The sequence below is a fragment of the Haemaphysalis longicornis genome, unplaced genomic scaffold, assembly GCF_048455015.1.
Source record: "Haemaphysalis longicornis isolate Haplotype H1 unplaced genomic scaffold, Haemaphysalis longicornis Haplotype H1 scaffold_10, whole genome shotgun sequence".
NCBI classification, from domain to species: Eukaryota; Metazoa; Arthropoda; class Arachnida; order Ixodida; family Ixodidae; genus Haemaphysalis; species Haemaphysalis longicornis.
In genome coordinates, this window is record NW_027526204.1 from 140,110,612 (window position 1) to 140,131,499 (window position 20,888).

The following is a 20,888-nucleotide window of genomic DNA, read 5'->3' on the forward strand; positions in this document are numbered from 1 at the left end:
AGTTTTCTCCCATTGAAATATACAGGATTGTGCCGGGACCAGGGCGTCGGTTCGAATTAACCGAAAGTTCAAATTAACCAAGTTCGAATTAACGTGTCATTTATATTAGGACAGCACAGCCCTTTCCATGAACGAAACATATTTTGTCTGTCTTCATTGCGCGTTCTAAACGTAGTTATCACAATATAAAATAGGAACCAACAGTATTTCCGTACGCACTAATGTACGTGTTAATTTTTCAAGGATGATATTCCACACACTTTTGAGCGTCCGCGTGTGAGATCAACTAGTACTTGACTGGGGATGACGACGGTGTAAGTACACACAGTGCTGTGGCGTCTGGAGCCACAGCAGCATGTTTTTCCAAACTGTTATGTGCAGTTGCGGAAATATACAACCAGGACAAATTTTTTTTCTGCCCTAGAAACAGGCCTTAACACTCCAAATAGAAAAGCCACCGATCCCTTTGTTGTTAGCGAGTACTTGTGGCAAAATGGCTACCACTCCCTTCCAACCTTGAAAGCAGAGAGATCCTCAAAACTCATAACTAGTAAAAAACTATAAACGCCTAGTAAGCTCGAAGTGAGACTGCAGGCACATGTTGTCTTCCTTTTTATTTTAAAAATAAAAGTGGCTGGGCCTCGAACCAATAAACAGAACCACATAAATTTATCTTGAGCTTTACACCAGGAACATCCAGATCAGTCACAGTTAGCTGTCCAGGACGTCGGACACCTTGAGGTACTGAGCAATAGCCAGCCAACAGTCAACGTCCAGTCTGTCCAACTGCGTTCCCCTGCCAGGAAGGCACTCGACCTTCCGGGCCACCACTTTCGTTATCAGCAGGTAGTTGGTGCGAATAAACCGCCCGACTGAATTCACCATCCGCTGCACTTCCTCCCAAGGCTTCCCGGTGACCGTGGCGACACACCACACAAAGCAGGGCACTCGGCACAGCAACTCGAAGGATTCCACTCGCCGCCTGTCACAGTTGGGAGCAAGCATAAACTGCACAGCGCAGTTCCAGCTTTTCCGGTTCCTATCAACGGCCTCCGTCATGGCCTGGGTGTAGAGGATGCCACCGCGGCCAGCGTCATTCAAGGAAAAATCCGTTATCACCGGGTTCTGAGCCAGCCCGGCAGCGAGAACGTCCAAGCAGTCCTGATCGAGATCCACGTCGATGCAGTCGAGCCACACCTTGAGTAGGGTACGGTTCGCAGTGAGAACAGTAGCGAGGGAGCTTGCAGATTCGTGGTTCAGCTGGTGTATCTTCATATCGAGTAGCCTCACTCCTCTGCACTGCGACAGTCCTTCGGCCACAGCCAAGCATGCTCCCGCAGAGATGCTGTCCTCTTCCAGCTCCAGGCAGGAGAGGGATCGGCTCTCCTGCACCGCTGTGCGCACGTGTTGCGCCAGCTCGCGATCGCAGTCGGAGAAAGTGACCCGCAGGTGCTTCACCTCGCTCGAAGCGACAGCCCTGCACACTTGCGGGAAGGAGTCAGCCGGGAACAGCTGCACACGCATGTGCCACGAGGGTGGGCACAGGGAAGGCGTGCTCAGCCTGTGCAGGCAATCCGGTACGTTGCGCTCGTCCAGCATTGCACCACTTGGCTGCCCAGCTTGCGCTCTTGTGACCAATCCCTACTGTGTGTCCTGGGGGAGAAAGAAAAATACCTTGAATTTCATTTTTCAGTCAGTTTCATTTACTGAATCCCTAACATCAATATTTTTAAAATATAGCTTATCCTCTGTTATTTAACTACAGCGGTAGGCTGGCACGGGTTATTCAATCAAGTGCAGAGCACTTTAGGGGCTTGCCTAGCCATCGTAGCTCGCTCGCTGGACCCAAGTGGAGCCGCATGGTGTTCTGTCATTGCGGCGTCCCACAGAGGCTTCAAAAGCCAAGCAGTTTATATAGTCATAAGCATTCGAAACTTGTGAACCACTGGAGCTTGCCATACATCTCCCCGTTGTTTAGCACAAAGAAAGCTGTAGGTACATTTGAGGCAAGATATACGTAATTAACCGCCAGCACCCGCATTCATTTAGATAGGAATGCTCATTGGGTTGGTTTTTACGATAATAAGTGGAAAAAAGTGTCAGTACAACGCCGGCACGCGTGGGAGGAAAAGCAAGCACAAAAAGAAAAGAACTCCTGCGGGTGCACTTTAAAGGGACACTGAAGTGATATGTAAACATTGCGGGATTACTAGCGCAGATTGTAGTCCGGAGTCCCCAGGTCATGTTTCGACCACTCTAGGCGCGTTTACACGATTTTATTTAGTAGAAAAACTAATTCGAAAATGCTGTCCTCTTTTCTTTACGCTCGCCCATTTACTGTGGCGTTTTCGTGTGACGTCAGGAGGGGATGAGCTGGCAATTGGCTGCGCCACGTCTGCGCTACTGAACCGTTCCCCGGCCGACAGAGTCAGTCGGCCCAGCGTTTCGTCCGCCGGCCACCGGCGGGTCGTCGCAATCAAGGAGGTTAAAAAAAAATTGCTTGGTCGCAATTCGTTCGCTTAGTTGAAACGAAGCCAGGACACGTTTGTGAATGGAAGAATGTGCCTTTCTTTACTTGGTTTGTTTGTACACTGTATCTAGCTCCAAGTCAAGGTCGCTTCACACAAGCGCTGCACAAGCGCACATGCGACACTTCGCTGACTGGTACGCCAGTAGGAAAATATAAGGCCTCTTGAAGGCGGGAGAAGAGTCAGCGAAGTCAATATAGGTACTAAGGAAATAAAATCAACTGATATTTTTACCGTACAGCGTAAAACTAGGGCGCGGGAAGCACTTTTTTGCGCTGGGCGAACAAGCACAGCGGTCAGCAGCACGACTACGCATCTGCGAACGCTTTTCCGTCTACGAAATGCAATTGCTAGACGTGAGCTACTGTGGAAACTCGGGCGACGCTTACTGCACGATCGCAGTACAACAAATAGTCACCTAAGCTGCTTGAAATGCCAAAACTAAATGAAAGTGTAAACCGGTTATACAATATATACCCTATATTAGAAAAACATTCGCGTCCCGTGGCTCAGCGGTCTGGGGCGCTAGGCGGGAAATTTGAACTGCATTGGTGGTAGCAGTGAGCGGATAATGGCACTACAGCCCATTATGGCGAATCACTGCTCTGCACTTCCGACAGCTTTCACGTTGAGTGGAACGGCTTTAATTTTGTTTGTTTTAAAAAAGAAAGACAGAGAAATGTGGGCTTGATTTCTGAACCTCATTACAGACTGCCTCGCAGCCCAGACATAGCTTTTGCTCATCATCATCAACAGCCTACTGGGTAGCTTCCTCCTATTTCTAGTGTTTCTTCGATGTTTCTAATGTTTCACGTTTGCGTACTAGACTCATGTGCACCTCATGATGTACATGACTAGACTCAAGCGTTATGTGCACTATCGCCGCCGCGCGAATATCACCCACTGCAACCGGAGCCGCGACCGAGGACCATACCGACAGACTCCCTTCAACAGGCTCGCAGTTCGTACCTCTACGTCGTGCCGTCCGCACAGCGGACGCGCTTGTCATGCACGATTTTCTCCAGGATGACCGCGTCGCGAAGAAGTGGACCTTCGCTTCTCGGTTGCTTGCTGAATTCGGCTTGCCTGTACCGTAGTACTTATGTGACATTTCAGACCTCGTGCCACGCTTTCAAACACGCGCAAACGCGGAATCTCACAACCGGAAATCATAGAAACTTACTAAGTTGGTCAAGTCCACCATTTTGGTGTTTTGAGAGCGATGTAGGAAAACGCTTGGTAGGGGCGCTGTAATCGCTAGCAGGAAAGAATTTTATGTTCATGCAGCTCATATGCAGCTCTAGTTTCAACTGGGCGTGGCACACTGAAGGCAAACGATGTTTTTTATAGTTTGCATTGAACGTGCGACAAACGATTTTTTTTAAAGCGAAACTTTCTTTTTGGGTGCGCGAACGCGGGGTCGGCCGGAAGAGAAACTTACGGGGTGGGAGGGAAGCAACAGTTTTCTTGTTTCTGCGTGTATGTATCACGTTCTCTTCGGCATTTTCGGCATCGTTTGAACCTCTGACGTCATAATGTCACTTGAGAGCCCTTGGTGACGTTAAGGCCCCAAAAATTACTCCTTAGGTGATGTCACTTAGCATCGCGAGCTGCCTTCCTGTTGGCTTTCTTGCATGACAACAACGCCGTGCAAAGAAGCCTCGTCTGATCGCTAAAATTAGAAGGACGTAACTCTAGACACTGCGAAATTCGCAAACACATCGCTTGAACGCATTCAAACGATCCTGCAATAAACTGTACGCACGATTTTATGTTATAGTAGTACAACACAGACATTAAAGAATGCAGCGATTCCCTCAATAGCCTAGGCTCCTTTCAATCATTTCTGCCTCAAGCTTTTATAACATCATTAGTCATATAGGCAACTTGTTGTAACTGACTGTTGAAACTTCGGGGAAAGTAAAAAGCAAATGACTGTTGGTGTATCCACTCTTTTTTGATTAACCTAAGAAAAGGAAATTACGATTACCAGGTAAAGCACAACTTTGGATTCTAAAAAAAAATAAAGAAAACGAGACTCTCTCAAGCACCAAAAGTACATTTTTCTTGTAGTACATACGCGCTTGTCAAGGAACATTAATAGCCTGAGTTCTCTGAAATAGGTTCTACCTATACTAAAATGCATTAGTAATCTGGTCAAGAAAATTTGCCTTACGTGGTCAAGAAAAATCTCCGGTTAGGGATTTGGAAAAATCATTTAGCAGATACCTAGTTCTACACCCCCACAAAAATGTTTATAGTGATCCAAGCATATTATTACTGAGAATTATTTGAAAGATTTGAAAGTTGAATAATTAAGCTTCTGCAAAGGAAGTGGCAATTGCACCTGAAATGCAACCTGATGATGAAAGCATGAAAACGAAAGTCTGGCCTATGTTGGTAGAGCATCTGCCCTGGATGGGTAGTGGCTACTGGTTCAAACCCTGTGACCACTTAAAAAAACTTACTTTCAATATAACCGAGGGGGACACCAGTTACACTACTGATAAGGGGTACGTAGACCTGGGAGGGCGCAGTCATCACTGAAATCGCATTCAAATCTAAGTAAAATTAGCGTCGCCAAGTGGTCTTTCTCTTGTCCTTGTTTCTGTTTCACTACTAATTGCGTAAAATCACAGTCGATGCAACGTTAGTAGTTGGGGTGTGTTCGTTGTGCATCTACAACTCTTTATTTTCAGGTAAGCTGATGCAGTCATCACTGAAATCACATTCAAATCTAAGTAAAATTAGCGTCGCCAAGTGGTCTTTCTCTTGTCCTTGTTTCTGTTTCACTACTAATTGCGTAAAATCACAGTCGATGCAACGTTAGTAGTTGGGGTGTGTTCGTTGTGCATCTACAACTCTATTTTCAGGTAAGCTGATGTTTTCCAACTTAAAAGGCATCACTACAGTGTGCCTGGATATGCCCTTCCGTGTGGCATGCCTTCTCTACAGCAACAGAAGGCACAAAATGCAGAAGACCCAACTTGTGGCTTCCACTCAAGATAGTGGAACGCGTGAACTCATGCGAAGCGAAAAATCAAAGCACAGGGGATGAAGGGAAAAAAAAATTACGCGTGCTGTGCTGAAAATTCTTGTCTTTTAAATTAAGTAGTGTAGTAATATAGCTGGAAGTTTTTTTTTAAGAAATCTTAAATAGTCATTTGAACACGGAATGAAATGAACAGTAGAAATAGCAGTGAAGAACGTTATGTAGTAAGGAAGTGGATGTGGTTCCTCAGTCCAGGAGCTCCCGCGATGACTTGGTGGTCTCTGCCCCAGAGATCTGTAGTTGCTGACGTCTATGTATATAGTGTTTGTCATCAGGTTCGTTCACAGCGCAGGGAGGCGGAGGAGGAGAGGCCAAGAAGCCAAGAAGCGCATAGAAACGCCTCCCTGGGTAGCTATAGTGTTGGCACTCGAGCACTCAACCAAGACGCAACTGTTTTTTTTTGTGCCCTAGATGTATATTTCCTTAGAGATGTCACCATAACAAGTTGTTTAGGGCGTGGAAAGGCAAAGAGAAGTGAAAGAGAACCGAAACAATGCATGAGCCCCTATCAGCCACGCAGCACTCATCCCGTAAACGCCGCAGAGAAGTGCCGGCAGGCAGCGCAGCGATCGTGAAGCTGTGGTGGCGTCTTCTCTTCGCTGGAGAGACTAAAACTGAACGTTTCTTTTTATGACTCTTATTTCTCGATGCACGCGCCACGGCTCACTGTTCTAAAGCAGCTAAGCCAAAAATACGATGTCACAATGAAAGCTTCGCAATTCGTTGATTCTCACGTTTGCTACGGGTTTGCCTTTTTTAACAGCGATAATGCCTCGCCGAGCAATGATGTTTTGCCACTTGTGAGAGGCTCAATACAACAGGTACAAGCATGGCTTTGCAAACGCGTCGCAAGGAGGTGAGATACAACTGATACGAGCACAGCTCTGAAAAAGCATCACGGGGTGGCTCGGTCTATTGCTTGTCGTGACAAGTGGTGCAATTTTGACTGTCCAAACAGAAGAATTAATGCCAAAATGAAAGAAGCCGAAAGGCCGAGAAGAGATAAAACTTCTCTTCAACTTAACAATTAGCGTCCCACACACCGGACCACACAATCTGAACAGCGGACACCGAAAGTTCTCAAAAATTTGGACAAACAGCCGTCCCGCTGCACCCTCCGCTACTCTTGGAGCTTCACCGCAAAGTCGGTGGGCACGCGTACATTGTACATACTTTAATTACCAGTTCTTCATTGCTCTTTGGGGGGCTAACAATGACCCCATGTAGATATCTTGGAGTCTCCAAGCATAAACTTAGCCGAACCAACCATAGGCTAGGTGGGGCTGCGAGCTTCAGAGGTTGCCCAGTCTGTGCACCATTAGTGAGAAGCTGCCCCAGCCAATCAGTCAGTGAGAACTTTATTATGCACCAGTCAAAGAGGGAGCGTTAGAAGCACCTTTTCCCATCAATCGGTCGCTATCCCTTAGGCCTCGGCGGCTTCTAGGGCGAGACCACGGTGGAAGAATTGTCTATTCTTCCACCGTTCGTGGGTCTGATGATCTTGCACTGGCCACCCAATTTTTTATTTTAGTTCGCGCTCTTTTAGCCTGCGGGGTTGATCCTTTGGGCCTGTTCGGATTCTGTGGGATGCAGAGGGCAGGAATCCCATGAGAGTTCTGCATGGTATAAAGTGACTATGACATGAAAGAGCTTCAGACTACAAGTATATCCTGGTAGGAAACTCTGACAGACACATGCAGTAGGCCATCTTGTGTCTTGAGACCCTAGACCACAGGGCCACCCCAGTACAGTCGTGATATCCGCCATCAATAGATCCGGCAGGGGCATCTCTGTATAAAAGTCATTAGCGATTACATAAAAGGATAAATAAAAGATATCACACCTGAAGGCAACGCTACTGTTTCCTCGATTGTCTGTTCCCTGTGCAGTGCGTCCCCCTCTTCAGCACTGTACCAGAATCTCCGTGGAACACCACCAATGTTTACCTCACCACCTCCTGCGATTGAAGCAAACCTTTTGGAATATTTGGGCATTTGCCGGGTGCACAGGTTTAAAATGAAAATGACCTGAATAAAGAGGCCCGTGTGCAGGGCACACACATGTGGTACTTTTAACCTCGGGAACCCACTGGTTGTATTTCCCCTCCCTGCGTCCATTGCCAGGTGTTGTACCTGCCTTTCCTATAGATATTTACTCATGCATATACCGCTCCGCTGCGCACCAAACCAAGCATATCAGACATAAGCTACACAACACACCAAATCATCCCCTTTCCGAGAACCAACTTCTACATAACTACAGGCACTTCACCACCACAGGAGACGTAACCTCCCCCGACCTCTACTTCCCCTTACCCTCCCTCGCAGAATTAAACTGCACTCAACAACCCTACCTGGAACACCACACTCCGCCAGGGTCACATTCACAACAAGCTTCTCTGCAATCTGGATTCGTAAAGCACGGCCACCCTGTTAGTTTATATTGATCAGTGTTGGACCTCTATCTCCCCCCCCCTGCCTACCCTCCAATGGAAGAGTGCTGAAACCAGCAATCCCGAAACCTGGCAAACCAGCGTCCCTCCAGAACCTTAGTCTTATTTCCCTGGCCTCATTTGCCAGTAAACAAGACTTGTGCAAACCACCACACAGACTACTTCAAGGGCAACCGCCTTATCCCACACGCACCACATTTGGATTTCGTGCTTGCATCTCTGCGTATGACATCCTCCTACAGCTCAGAGAAGTCCTCACACATCAAAAGCATTACCCTTGCGTTGGCATTACGGGCACCTTCGATTTAACTGCCTTGCACAGGGAGGTGTTGGAGGGTGGCTTCAATGCAGAATAGCAGTTCGTCTTTGCCCAGAGTACTAGCGTATGGAGAACATTAAACATGTCATGTGCCAACAAGCAAGGCCGTGCATGTTTCTTTCTTCCTTTCAAATATTCACCCTGGGATATTTGTCTACCATGAACTGAAGCACGTACCTTCAGCTGGGAGATTTTCTTGAACATAGCAGCAACACCCCCCAATGCTGCTAACCCAGCAATGAAAGCTCTGCTGTCCCCCACCAGAACTTGGGCTCAACAAAGGCGAACTCGGACGCGAATGTCAATGGGTGTGCACATTTGTCGTTTAATCTGCAAGCCCCATACGAAGTATACACCCCTGAGCCGCAGAGTTCCTTTTTCGTACAACAACACAGCACCTTCGCCCGGCCTGGGTACAACAATCCAAGGAACGCTTGGGTCGACTCCCATTAAACTTTAAGCAGCAACATACATACAGTACATACAAATTACGGTACATCAATTGAGGTGAGCAGTCATTACGATGGTTGCATATTTGATTGACTAACCAACTTGCCATCATATCGATTTCACTGTGGTGCACGACATGAGTAACAGCTTATGTTTGTCAACCTAGATGGCTCAATTTGCAGAAAAATGCCTCAGTGTTTGCGCCACCATGGTGGCTTGTAAACTAAGGTACTCCCAGAAAAGCTTACGCTACTGCACACAAAAACTAAACGAATGCTACAGGCACAATGGGCACTTTAACTTGTCACTATAGCTGGGCTCTCAACTCCACAATGTGCCGTCTAGCACCAGAGTTGGTAGCTTCCGCTTAATAACCCGAGGCTCCCAGCATGTTGTGCTGAATTTACAACCACAACCACTGATGACTCCTCAAAGAAAGGCACACAAACAAACAAAGGCACCTTTATAGAAAACTACAGCGGTACATGGCAACTCAAAATATAGCTATGGCATTCATACACTCATCATGACTTAGTGATAACCGCACCATAATACATTACACATAATATATTACATTATATTATCTCTGTTCAGGCTAGCACTTAAAAGAATAACAAAGAACAATGCTGGAAGAACTGTCTCTCAACCAGGCATGAGGGGTGCAGCAGCACTTTTACGAAAGGCTTGGCACACGCTGTTCAAACAGTCATCCATCGAGCACATCGGACACTCGGAGGTACTCCGCAATGGCCTGCCAGCAGTAGTCGTTGAGCGCATCCGCCTGCTTCCCCATCCCTGGGTAACACCTGACGGCCTCTCTCACCACCCCGGTCACAAAGAGGTAATGGGAGCGAATGTACTTCTCGGCTGCGTCCAGGGCCGCCACGGCCTCCGGCTCGGACTTTCCGGACACCTTGGCCACCTGCGACACCAGCGAAGAAGTCCAGCGGAGCGTCTCAAACGCCTGGGCGCAACGCTTGGTCACGTCGGCCTGCAGCACAAACTGCACCGCCATGTTGAGGAGGCCGACGTTGCGCCTCACGCACTCGTGGAGACGGAAGGCTGCGCGGTTTCTGGGCAGGGCCTTGCCGAAGGTGAACGAGATGACCACGCTGTTTTGTATCATCCCCCGCGAGAGCATCTCAAGCCGTTTGGTTCCCAGGTGCCGGCAGTAGAGGGCGATCGTCGTCAGCGTCTTGTTCTGCGCCAACATGCTGGCAAACGTCTTGGAAGAGTGCAGGCTGATGTCGCACGTGTAAATGATCAGCTCGGTGACCGTCGTGTTGACCATGAGGGCTTTAGTGACGCCGACGATGAGCGATCCCTGGAGCGATTCCACGTTGAGCTGCAACTCGAGGCTCTTGATGGACTGGTTGGCGGTCAGGGCCCGACACAGGGCGTCCGCCTTGTCGGCTTCGTAGCCCCGTGCTTCGACCTTGAGTGTTTTGACCTCGGTGTTGCTCGCAAGGGTGTCGAACAGTTCGCACACGAGCATGCTGGAGAACTCTGTGATGTCACTCAGGCTCACTTCCGACGGCGACTGCGATGCCAGTGCTAGAGTGGCCGTGAGCGGCGGCAGGTCAGGGTTGGCCCAGGGCACCATAATGCGGCCACAGCAGTCAGACCGGCTCAGAAGGTGGGCCAGGTCCCTCCTGCAAGATCAGACTAATGTGCTTGTACGAATGCATAAGCGTGCAATGCAGAGGGAAAGGCTCAATGGGGATCACAAACCAGTACAAATCCCCACAAGACAAATGAATGGAGGCCTCAAAATTTAGTACAGGTTACTTTAGGCCAACGCACTGGTCAAAGCAGCAAGGGCTACATCAAGAAGCATCGAATGTGCCACACCAATCAACCATTTTTTCTTACTTGCCCTAAGCATTGCCGATGGCACTGCAGCTAGCAGTACTGTACATGTTGGCATGCAGACGATGCCTGCTGTGCATTTAGGCGCTTTTACATGATGTACACATGTGAAACAGCTTGCATGCACTGATCACGAAAATCTGAACTAACAGACTGTGCCACTGCAGCGATCAAGTAATCAACTTCTCACACTGTTTGCCAAGTGGAATTTAAGGCAAGCAGCCCCTGAACGTAGTGGCAAGAGTTACGTATGAAACTTCTCTAGCTGTCCTAAAATGCCTAGAGGGGACTTCGGTGGTCAGAAAGTGACTATGGTATAATTTCCACAGTAAGGGTTTCGACACTGACCGCCTGACACTGACCTTTTGCGTCTGTGCATGTAAATGATAATGGCACAATGCCACTGCTATCATGCCTCCAATGTAGTTCAAACCATGGGATCAAATGTATTTGTACATTATGATAAACACACCGTCTTGAGAATGGACCCCCCCTCCCACTTCTGGAATGGTTTCACAAAAAAACACGTCTAACTGGGAATGAGCTCGCTGGCTCAGAAACAGCACACGCTTTTATGTAATGCCATTTGCATCCCTTTTTGATACGTCAATCAGTATACAGTGCAACAGAAAATCCCTGTTTTCACAGCTCCCTTCAAACAGTGTTTGACAACAGAGCTAGTTGGCACACGCTCTGCATAATAAAGCGGGGTGAACAAGGGACAGAGGAAAAAAAAAAAAAATTTGGCGCAGCTTGCACTACTGGTGCAAGGCTGGAGAAACAGCAGAGCTGGCGCCCCCCCCTCTCCCTCCGTCGCAGACCCCGCTGTTGAACCTCCCGTGGATTTTTGAACTTGTCACTAAAAGTTCTCCATGACTGGCAGGCCCATATCGTTTTGTCCGCAGCCTTTCACACATCCCCCAAAGCACACCGCGTTAGCACGCGCTACAACCCACGGCAACCAGCTTCGTGAAATCTCCTCTTGCTCTGTGCTCGCCACTTCAGGTGCTACCGCACATGAACTGGCAAGGAGAACAGCAGGTGAGAGATGACACCATGAATTCTGCCAGAGTGTTCCCGAAGGCCGAGGTGGCCGACACTGAGCACTCCTCCCGAGGCACACGCTCACGTGTGCTCGGCAGGGCTGAGTTTTCTGGTAACACTCAGCTTAGCTGTTGTGTTTCTCTTTATACCCTGTCCTTTGCTTACTTGCGCTGCATCACACAGAGAGCAGTTTTTTGCCTGCACTCTTGTATACAATTTAATGCAACAACGCTGCGCAGGCCGGGACTTGGCGTGGCATTCACACGCCTGCACCAATATCTTATCGACCGTGCGGGCAGCACTGATTGTGCCGTGTATCAGAGCCTTGAGTCAACACGACGTGTTGTTGTCTGCTCGTGCACTTATTGTGGACACTAGTGCCGGAACAGTGATTGAGACCGCTGTCTCGAGGACCGTCCTTGAAAGAAGAGGTCATTTTGAACTCGTGGTCACACCATAGAGCGCACTTTTTCGAGCACCAGTGTGTCACAAGGTTTTTCGGATTGATTGATTGATTGCAGGGTTTAACGTGCCAACGCTACACAGGCAATGAGGTGTACCGTAGTGGATGGTTCCGGATTAGTTTTGACCACCGGGGCATCATTAACATGAGCCAAAATCTCGAACACAGGCGTTCTTGCTTTTCGCCTCCATCAGAAAAGTGGCTGCCCCGTGGACGGGAATTGAACCCGCGATCCTGTGCTCAGCAGACAAGGCTTTTTGAAGACACGAGACTGCCTTCCCAGATTTCAACTAAACATACCCGTTTGAGAACTGGGCCCCCAGACTAAGGACTTCACTCACTAAGTAAATACACAAATGGCATTAAAAAGAAAGGGCACGAGAGGGGAGAGCAAGACTGCAGAATGTTGCTGCAAACAAAAATAATACATGATTACACAGGGCCAAGGTGCTCAACTAAGACATTCTAATTTCTGCTGTTTGATAAAATTGGCATTTTCATATGTGCAAAACTTTGAGATTTGAAAGCGGTCCTCACTGATGCAAACAGTGAATCCACAGTTTTTCCTTTCTTGCACCTTCCTTGCTTGAGCTTTTTGGAGTTGCACTCTGTACTCACTACAAATGAGGGCTGGATACCACTCTAATAGGTCATATTTGAAAAAAAAAAAAATACCGTAGTGACATGGGTTGAGGGGTAAACAAACAAAACCTCGTGTTTATTTCCCCAACCTACATGCACATTCCCTAGGGATAAACAAATCCTCGTGTTTATTTCCCTAACCTACATGCACATTCCCTAGGGATAAACAAAACCTTGTGTTTATTCCCTAACCTACATGCACATTTCCCCCCCCCCCCTTTTTTTCCAGCCGCCTTTTTAAAGATGACCGCAAACCGCTCTGTTTTGATGTACATAGCTTCCATGGCCCATGCCCCGTCGATGGGGTGGCCACACTAGCTGCTTTGTGCATTCTGTTAGGACAACCCAGCCTATCCTAAAGCTGCAGCCTGTGGCCCACTACAAACCGGGTGATATCAGATAAACATTAACTTCATGTTTTTCCAAGAAATGCTGAATCCCATTTATACTTTTGACAAAAAGGCAACTGCTTCCTCTGGCCATGTATTAATATGTGGTGTTTCAAACTGGCTTTATGAAAGCGCAATTTACATTAGGCATTAAACAAATGGATAAAATAATGGCACAGGCCTTGGCGCTCTTTTCTCCAACATGGGCAAAATTGTAGCCAGATTCTCCTCTGCTTTTTGATAAGAGCAGCACTGCCCAGGTAATCTCATGGGACAGTTCGATGGCACTTGTGGGCAACTTGGGGCTCACACGTCACCAGAAGCTGCTTTCTTTCACGTGGGTGGTCGCCAGTGGGCCACAGTAAAATAATCCACCCTACAAGTTGGAGACTATTTAAGAAACTAGACGCTGCGAGAAGTTGCTGCGCTGACACGATTCGCAATGTACTGCAAAATGCCCAAAGATGGATGCTTCCATGCATCATGTCCAGCATATGCAACACTAATCAGTGGAGTACTACGATCAGGTGGGGATTTTTATCTGTGCAAGTACAGGCGGGGACTTAATTTTGCAGACCACGCGAGCGCGTGGCAAAAGCCACTGATGTGCGCTCTGGAGACGCAGAGCCTGTTGTCGAGACTGGAGCAGCGCGCATGCGCGTTCTGTTTTACTCGCAAGCACGCCGATTTTCTCGCTTCCTGCAGCGGTGCTGGGATGGTCACCGAAGCACCGCAGAGCGATGCCTTTGTAGCATTCCTTTCTTCCCGATGGCACATTTGGGGGCTGACGTGACGATTGCGCAGGCTTTGGCGCAGGTGCTCCTCGCATCCTGATAAACACTTGCGTGGAATGTTTTATTTGTTTGTTGTGGCTTTTATCATGTATAGACGATGAGACTAGCGGCTTGCGAACGGCGTTCCCGAATGAAGCGTGTACAAAGCACAATCACACGGTGCCGCGCTGCGGACGACGGAATGCCAGCGATATGAATCACGAACCATTATTCATGTTTTTTTTTGGAAACTATTTTTGGCCACTGGACTTATCTTTCAAATTCAGCTCACTTTCCGTTGCCGATAAAGTAGGTGATTTGCACGTTTCATAAAAGAAATCCTGTTTTATTTTTAATGTCTACTTCCTTACCTACAAATTATCGAAAGACGTACCCAAATAAATTGATTGATTGTAGGGTTTAACGCGCCGACGCAACGCAGGCGATGAGGCGCGCCGTAGTGGAGGGCTCCGGATTAATTTTGACTACCTGGGGATCTTTAACAAGCGCCGAGTACCCAAATAAATTGTCTGTTCGTTTTGTGCGTCAGTATTATTCAAAACGGCACCTCGGGTTCCTATCGAAGGATGCCATAACATTATTCGCTACTTTTCGCTGTAATATTAATTGCGACTTTGGGCCTTCCGAATGGTTTTGTCACCAATGAATGGGTGTTCAACCAATGAAAAACAGCTTGTCCTCCTGTTTTGTTGGTGACCTTGTCCTTCCGCTCCTCTGGGCATCTGCAAGGTGGCCCTTTTCTGATGGCGGCGAAAAGGGAGAATGCTAAAGTGTGTTTGGGATTTCGGCGCATGTTAAATATCCCCAGGTAACGAAAATTAATCCGGAGCTTTCAACTACGGCGCGCCTAATTGCCTATGTAGCGTCGGCGCATTAAAACCTAATAATCAATCAATGCAAGCCGACCTTGAAGAATTGCTCCAGCCTTGGAGCAATTCATCCCCGTAGGCAAGAATTTCTCGGCTAACAGCATCTATTGGCCTATTAAGTAAGCCGGCAAATGTCCCTTTGAAAAACGGGTTTTTCAAAGTAGCGAATAATTTTACGGTGTTCAGTGGAAACCTGAGGTGCCATTTTTACGAATGTGATGGGTAAAGCAAACGGACAATTTATGCAAGTACGTATTTCTGTAATTTTTAAGTAAGGAAGTAGGTAGCAACAAGAAAAAAAAAAAATAATAATTTCTTTTATAAAACTTGCAAACCGCCTACTTTATGGGCAGCGGAGAGCGATCTGAAATATATATGTTCAGTGGCCAAATTACAAAATAAACATGGTGAATAAACGTTCGCTATTCATATAGCTGGCATTTCGTTGTGGTAGCGCAGTACCCCGAGACTGTGCTTCGTATGCGCTTGATTTGGCGACGCCGTTCGCAAGCCGCTAGTCTCGTGGTCTATAAACGATAAAGCACAAAAACAAATAAAACATTCCACGCAATTATTTATCAGGACGAGAAGAGCGCTTGCTCCAAAGCCGGCGTAATCGTCATATTAGGCCCCAAATGTGCCATCGCGATGAAAGAAATGCTACAAAAGCGTCACTCTGCGGTGCTTTAGTGACCATCGCAGCACCGCTGCAGGAAGCGAGAAAATCGGCGTGGCTGCGACAGGACGCACATGCGCGCCGCGCCAGTCTCGACAACAGGTGCCGGACCTCCAGAGCGCGCATCGGTGGCTTTTGCCACGCGCTCGCGTGGCCTGCAAAATTAAGTCCCGGCCTGTACCTTCTACAACCGTCCTTCCAGTATCCCATAAGAAGAGCGTGCTACTATGACTCTATGGCTTATACAAAAGACTGGCTATGACTCTATGGCTTATACAGTGCGACTGAAAATGGTGCAGAGCTCGAAGAAAGTGCAAAGAAAAGAAGCACGGGACACTATGGAGACTGGTCCTACAGATGGCATCATCACTCTTAGTAACGCCAGAGTCCTTCAATTCTTTAATGGTCACGAAACTGCTCCGTAACTCAATGGGAGAGCTTCATATGCTGCGTTTGGCCGCCGCGCGGTGGCGCCACCCTCTCACTGAGGTCACCCATCGGGCGGCGTTGCGCTGGCTCGAACGGCGGAGCCGCGGCGAGTTGTGTTTGTTTTGTGCGGGGAAAAAAATGTAACGTGCATCTCGCGCTCCTGTGATGCGACTTAAGTAGTGCAACGACGATGCCTAACATGTGTTGCGTCCCGGGATGTCGTTTATTGTACAACGATACTACAGAAAATGTTTCCTTGTTCTGTTGACCGAGCGACGGGGAGCTGCGAGAGAAATGGAGGCGCGCCATTCTAAGGCAAGAAACGGGAGATTTCAGCTTCGATTATAAGTGTGTGACAGTGCGTGGAAATGCACTGTGTGTGAGAATGGAAAAAGCAATGTACCCTTTTGAGAGAGAGAGAGAGATCAAACTTTATTTAAAGCAGCCCATGTCCGGGCTGCCGAAAATGTGGTTCTGGTGGGCCTGGAAGACGTTCAGGTGGGAATTCCGCAGGTGTCAGGGCCCCGCACGTGGGCAATGTGCCGGGCGAGGCGAGGCCAAAGGATGGGGTGAAGATCAGGCGGAGGAGCGGCCCAGTTTTCCCATGAGTATGGAATGTGGGATGGTAAAAGGTGTGGATGAAGAAAGTGAGGTGATCTCCTGGCGCGAGGACAAGTCCAGTAGGTGTGTTTAACGTCGGGATAGGCACCACACACCTGACAGTGGGGCGTGCCATCTCGGGTCATGATATAGTGAAGAACGAGGTCACAAGGGAGGGAGAGAGTCTGAGCCTGGCGGATGTAAGTGCCTTCGCGGCGTGTGAGGTCAGAAGTGGGAGGAGGAAGATTACGGCGAGATCTGCGAAGGTCCTTCAGCTGTTGCCTCCGGGCCTTGCGATGGGCGGCGCGTTCTTCCTTGGGGCTGTAGTCCTGGGGCCAGGGTTGAGGGTCGCTCGGGTTTCGATTTGCACGAGCAAGGGCATGAGCCCTTTCATTCCCTACAATTCCCTGGTGTCCGGGGACCCATTCTAGAAATACGTGCAGGTGACTGTGGGCTGCCATGTAGCATGTCAGCTCGTGATGAATGTGCGCAGGTAAGGAGTTAGTTGCGAATTCTCTGAGGGCAGATTGACTATCCGTGCGGATGGTAATTTGGTCAGTTGAATGGGGTTGCAGCATGATCGAATCGGCAATGGCTTGAATTTCAGCAGCTGTAGAAGAAGGTACATTACAGTGTTGACGAATGGTTTCTTCACGTGGACCTACCGTGACAGTTGTGGCCATGTTGTCGGTAAACGTGGCGTCTGTGTAATATGTGTCATGTGATGGGCTGGAAAGATGGAGGGCTCTACTTCGGCGCCTGCCGGAGTCTGAAGACGGGTCCATGTGGCGTGGGATGGGCTTGACCATTATTCTAGGAATTGTGTCTCATGGTGGAGGTTCTTTTGGTAGAGGAGGTAAGTGAGATGTCGCAAACCCTATATAAGCCAGGATGGTGCGACCTTGGGTTGACGTCGTGAGCCTGTGCTCTTGGGCAGCGATGTGCGCGGCTACTTTCTCCTCAAGAGTATTGTGGAGGGCCGTGTCGTCAAAAAGATAGTTGGGGGCGTACATGGGCACCCCGAGCTCAGTTCGTAAGCATTTCCGGACGGCGATCTCCAATTTATTGTTTTGAGTTTTCGTGAGTTTAAGGTAGGGAAGGGCGTACAAAACTCTGGAAAAGATAGTTGCTTCTACTATCTTGCGAAGCTCGTGTTCCTTGAGGCCTGTGGTGTGGCGGGTGACTCGACGAAGCATGTTATTGATTAGATTGATCTGATTGGTAATACTTTTGGTCGCATCGTGGACCTAGAATTGTACAAGGCTAACTTAAAGCCGGATTTTTGTCATATCAGTGAGGTTGTAGCGGTGCTTCATTACCTGTTTGCAAACTTGTATTACCTTACGCTCAGGCTCGCGTGTAAAAAAGCTTCGGTACGTCCTTGTGCTTTTACTTTTCATATTTCCGCAAATTATCCCTTAGGGTTCGTCTTGTTTGTTTTGTAACCGCGCGTGGCCGATTCCGGTTTCTTATCTGGCGCTTCAACCGGAGCGCCCGTTTGGTCTTTTTGTCGTACGTACCGTCTGGCAATATTGTTTGATGTGAAAAGGGTGCCACCTTGTCGCCAACTTGATTTTTTGTTTCTTCGATAATGTTCTCGATCCCATTTCCATGGATCTGAAATTATTAACATTCCGAGAGTAATGCATGCATAGCAAACGCCGCGCAACTCACTTTATTGACGTTCATCTGTGCACGTCACACTGCGGACTGCTTCTTCGACGTTTGTGTTTCAATCTAGTCTTCTGTAGAACAGGAGCTCGCTAGCTCGCTGCGTTCAGAAAAGCTTTGCGTCGTTCTTGTCTACGTGGCAATATTCTGTTTCCTCCGTGTGCTCCACATCGCAGTGCGAAAAAATAAATTTTTGTACGCTGGACCACGCTCTTTTGTCTCCCTTCGTAACGTTGAATTTTGTTGCGTGCGATAAAACCAGTTTATTGTTCTTTTTTCGCTTCCTGTTTTTGCAAGGATTGCAAAGCGTGGAAGCGGAAAAACACATGGTGCAACATATATCTCTTCGTGTTTTGATCCTTTGCGTTTCTGCAGCGTTTTTATATGTTCTCAAGTATGTACCCACTCATTGAAACGACAATACTATTGGGCTATCTCTTTTAGTGTTCTGTGCAATCCAAAGCAATCAACGGATTCATTAAGCGTAGTCTGAACGACGCGTACTTGGTTTCTTTCAGTTTTTTTATTGTATTATCGATAGGCCCGCAGCAGTCCGTGACTACGCAGCTACCGTATGTGTGGTATTTACAACTTTGCTTTAAGAAAAGAAGAAATAGAGATTTAAAAATCCGAAAACACGACGGCGCAGCGCTTGTGCCAGAGCACGCAGAAGCCGTTGCCGTTCGCGGCCGAAGTCTACGGTAATTTACTACGAAAAATAAAACCCCATTGAAGGCAGGTGATGACTGGACTATTCATCGCTAACCACTACGAAAAAAAACACACTTAATCAGCGCGCAGACACCAAATGCAGCGAGCGTTTGTACGCCAAGAGCAGACCAATACGCCGCGAAAGCGGCGGCTGGATGACCTTCGTGCGGCGGTGGCGCCTGTAGTGGCGCGCGCGGTCCCTATATGAAACGAGCGCCGAAGTTTCGTGACCAGTAAAGCATTGAAGGACTCTGGTAACGCTAACAAAGTAAATTTCGAGGGCTTACCTCTCCTCTTCCGTGGCGTGGAACATTCCGAAGGAGACTGTCTTCAGCGTCTTGTTCTTCTTCAGAGCAGCGCAGAAGGCCGCAATTCCCTGGATGTTGACCCTGTTCTCGGACAGGTCCAGAGTCTCCAGGGCGCTGTTCTCCACGACCGCGTCAGCGAGCTTCTCGGCCGCAACGTCGTCCACGCTGCAGTGCTGCAACACCACCCGGCGAAGCGCCTTATTGCAGCGCAGCGCATTGGCCAGTCCCGTGGCATACGCGGCCGACATGGTGCAGCTGTCGAGGTCCAGGTGCCTCAGGGTGGTGTTGGTCTCCAGGGCCGCGAAGAGAGGCCCCAGGGGCGCCTCGCACGACTGCAGCTTGAGCTCCTCCAGCGACGTGTTGTCATTCAGGGCCGCCGCGATGGGACCGAACTGGCCCTCGTCCTCCAGGCTGTAGCGGAGGGAGAGCTTCTTCAGGAACTTCGCCGCCCGCACCACCCGGGCCATCGTCTTCACGTTCGGCTTGGCCAGGTTGTTGTGGTCGAACGAGAGCTCGGTCAGCGCCTTGCACTCGATGAGCGCGGACAGGAGGGTGGCCGTGCTGCGTTGCGACAGGGCGTTGCGCTTGAAGCCGACCTTCGCCAGGTGAGCCTTGTTGCGGCGCAGGAGGGCAGCGATGCTCGACGCCAGCATGTGGGTAACGTCGAGCTTGAGGAACTCGAAGCTCTCGAGCGCCGTCAACGACTCCAGTCCATCGGAGAGCTCCTGCTCGTTGAACAGCGTCGAGTAGGCGCCCTTGAGCTTGAGGTGGCGCAGGTTTGCGCTCGAGCCCAGGGTCAACTTCAGCGAGTACGCTGGCTTCTGGAAGAGGACGTTGTCGTGCAAACAAATCGTCTGCACGCATCGGTGCTGCTTGGGCAGCCACGTGAAGACGTAGGCGCCGTCATAAAGGGCGTTAACGTCGTTCAGATTTCTGCTCTCGACATTGACAGAGCGAAGGGAGAGCTTTCCGGGTCCCGACTCGACGAGTTCGAGGCTCAGCGGAGCCAAAAGTCGGTTCCACGGCGTTGGGTTCGCGCAGAGCCAACAACGGCGACCAGCTGTGTCGGTACAGGCATCGTCGAGGCCGACACCTTTGGATGAGAAGAATTTCCGGATTTCACGGATTCGCTGATCGATGTAGTAATTGTTCCCAGCATCAGAATTTAGGGCTCGCTGATCTACAACGGAACTGTTTTCATCACTGGAGTCCATGATTGTCTTGTAGCCTTCGGAAACGCCCACTGTGACCTAGCGAGTGAACACTCGTCCGTCGGCGACAGACACTGGTGACAGGAGGTCCGTTTTCGACTCCCTCGAGAGCCAATCTCAACGTCGTAGACGAAACGCTTGTCGAAGATACGGCATTACCTCCACTGCCTTCCCGTCACCTTGTCGTGTTTTCATCCAAGTGTACGGCAAGTTGCGGCCGTGAAGATGACGACACCAGCGGCAACTGACATTGGAACGAATGTATATCTGTATATCTTTGAGACAGTTCTTTAAGAGTGTTTTGCTCTTTTTACGCAGTGAGAGCGGTTAGACCCACACCAATCGCACCACAGAACAGATCGCACTACCGAAGAACCGCGGCCCCGCAGCGGAACAAAACAAGAGCAGATA

General features: G+C 49.0%; 1 protein-coding gene across 1 annotated transcript; it reads right to left on the reverse strand.

Moving 5' to 3' along the window:
* Positions 1-599: 599 nt before the first annotated feature.
* LOC144160126 (uncharacterized) lies at positions 600-20,882 on the reverse strand. The gene is made up of 3 exons (XM_077691729.1): positions 19,246-20,882; positions 9,514-10,453; positions 600-1,641 (listed from the first exon to the last, which is right to left on the reverse strand). The coding sequence occupies exons 1-3, from the start codon at positions 20,478-20,480 to the stop codon at positions 712-714; spliced, it is 3,105 nt and encodes a 1,034-aa protein (XP_077547855.1). The 5' UTR covers positions 20,481-20,882; the 3' UTR covers positions 600-711.
* Between the last annotated feature and the right edge of the window lie 6 nt (positions 20,883-20,888).

Excerpts from the sequence above, each read along its gene's own strand:
- LOC144160126 (XM_077691729.1), bottom strand. The coding sequence starts at position 20,480 with ATGGACTCCAGTGATGAAAACAGTTCCGTTGTAGATCAGCGAGCCCTA. Across the intron at positions 10,454-19,245 it reads CACGCCACGGAAGAGGAGAG|GAGGGACCTGGCCCACCTTC; the intron begins GTAAGCCCTCGA and ends CTGATCTTGCAG. Across the intron at positions 1,642-9,513 it reads GAGTGTCCGATGTGCTCGAT|GGATTGGTCACAAGAGCGCA; the intron begins GGATGACTGTTT and ends GACACACAGTAG.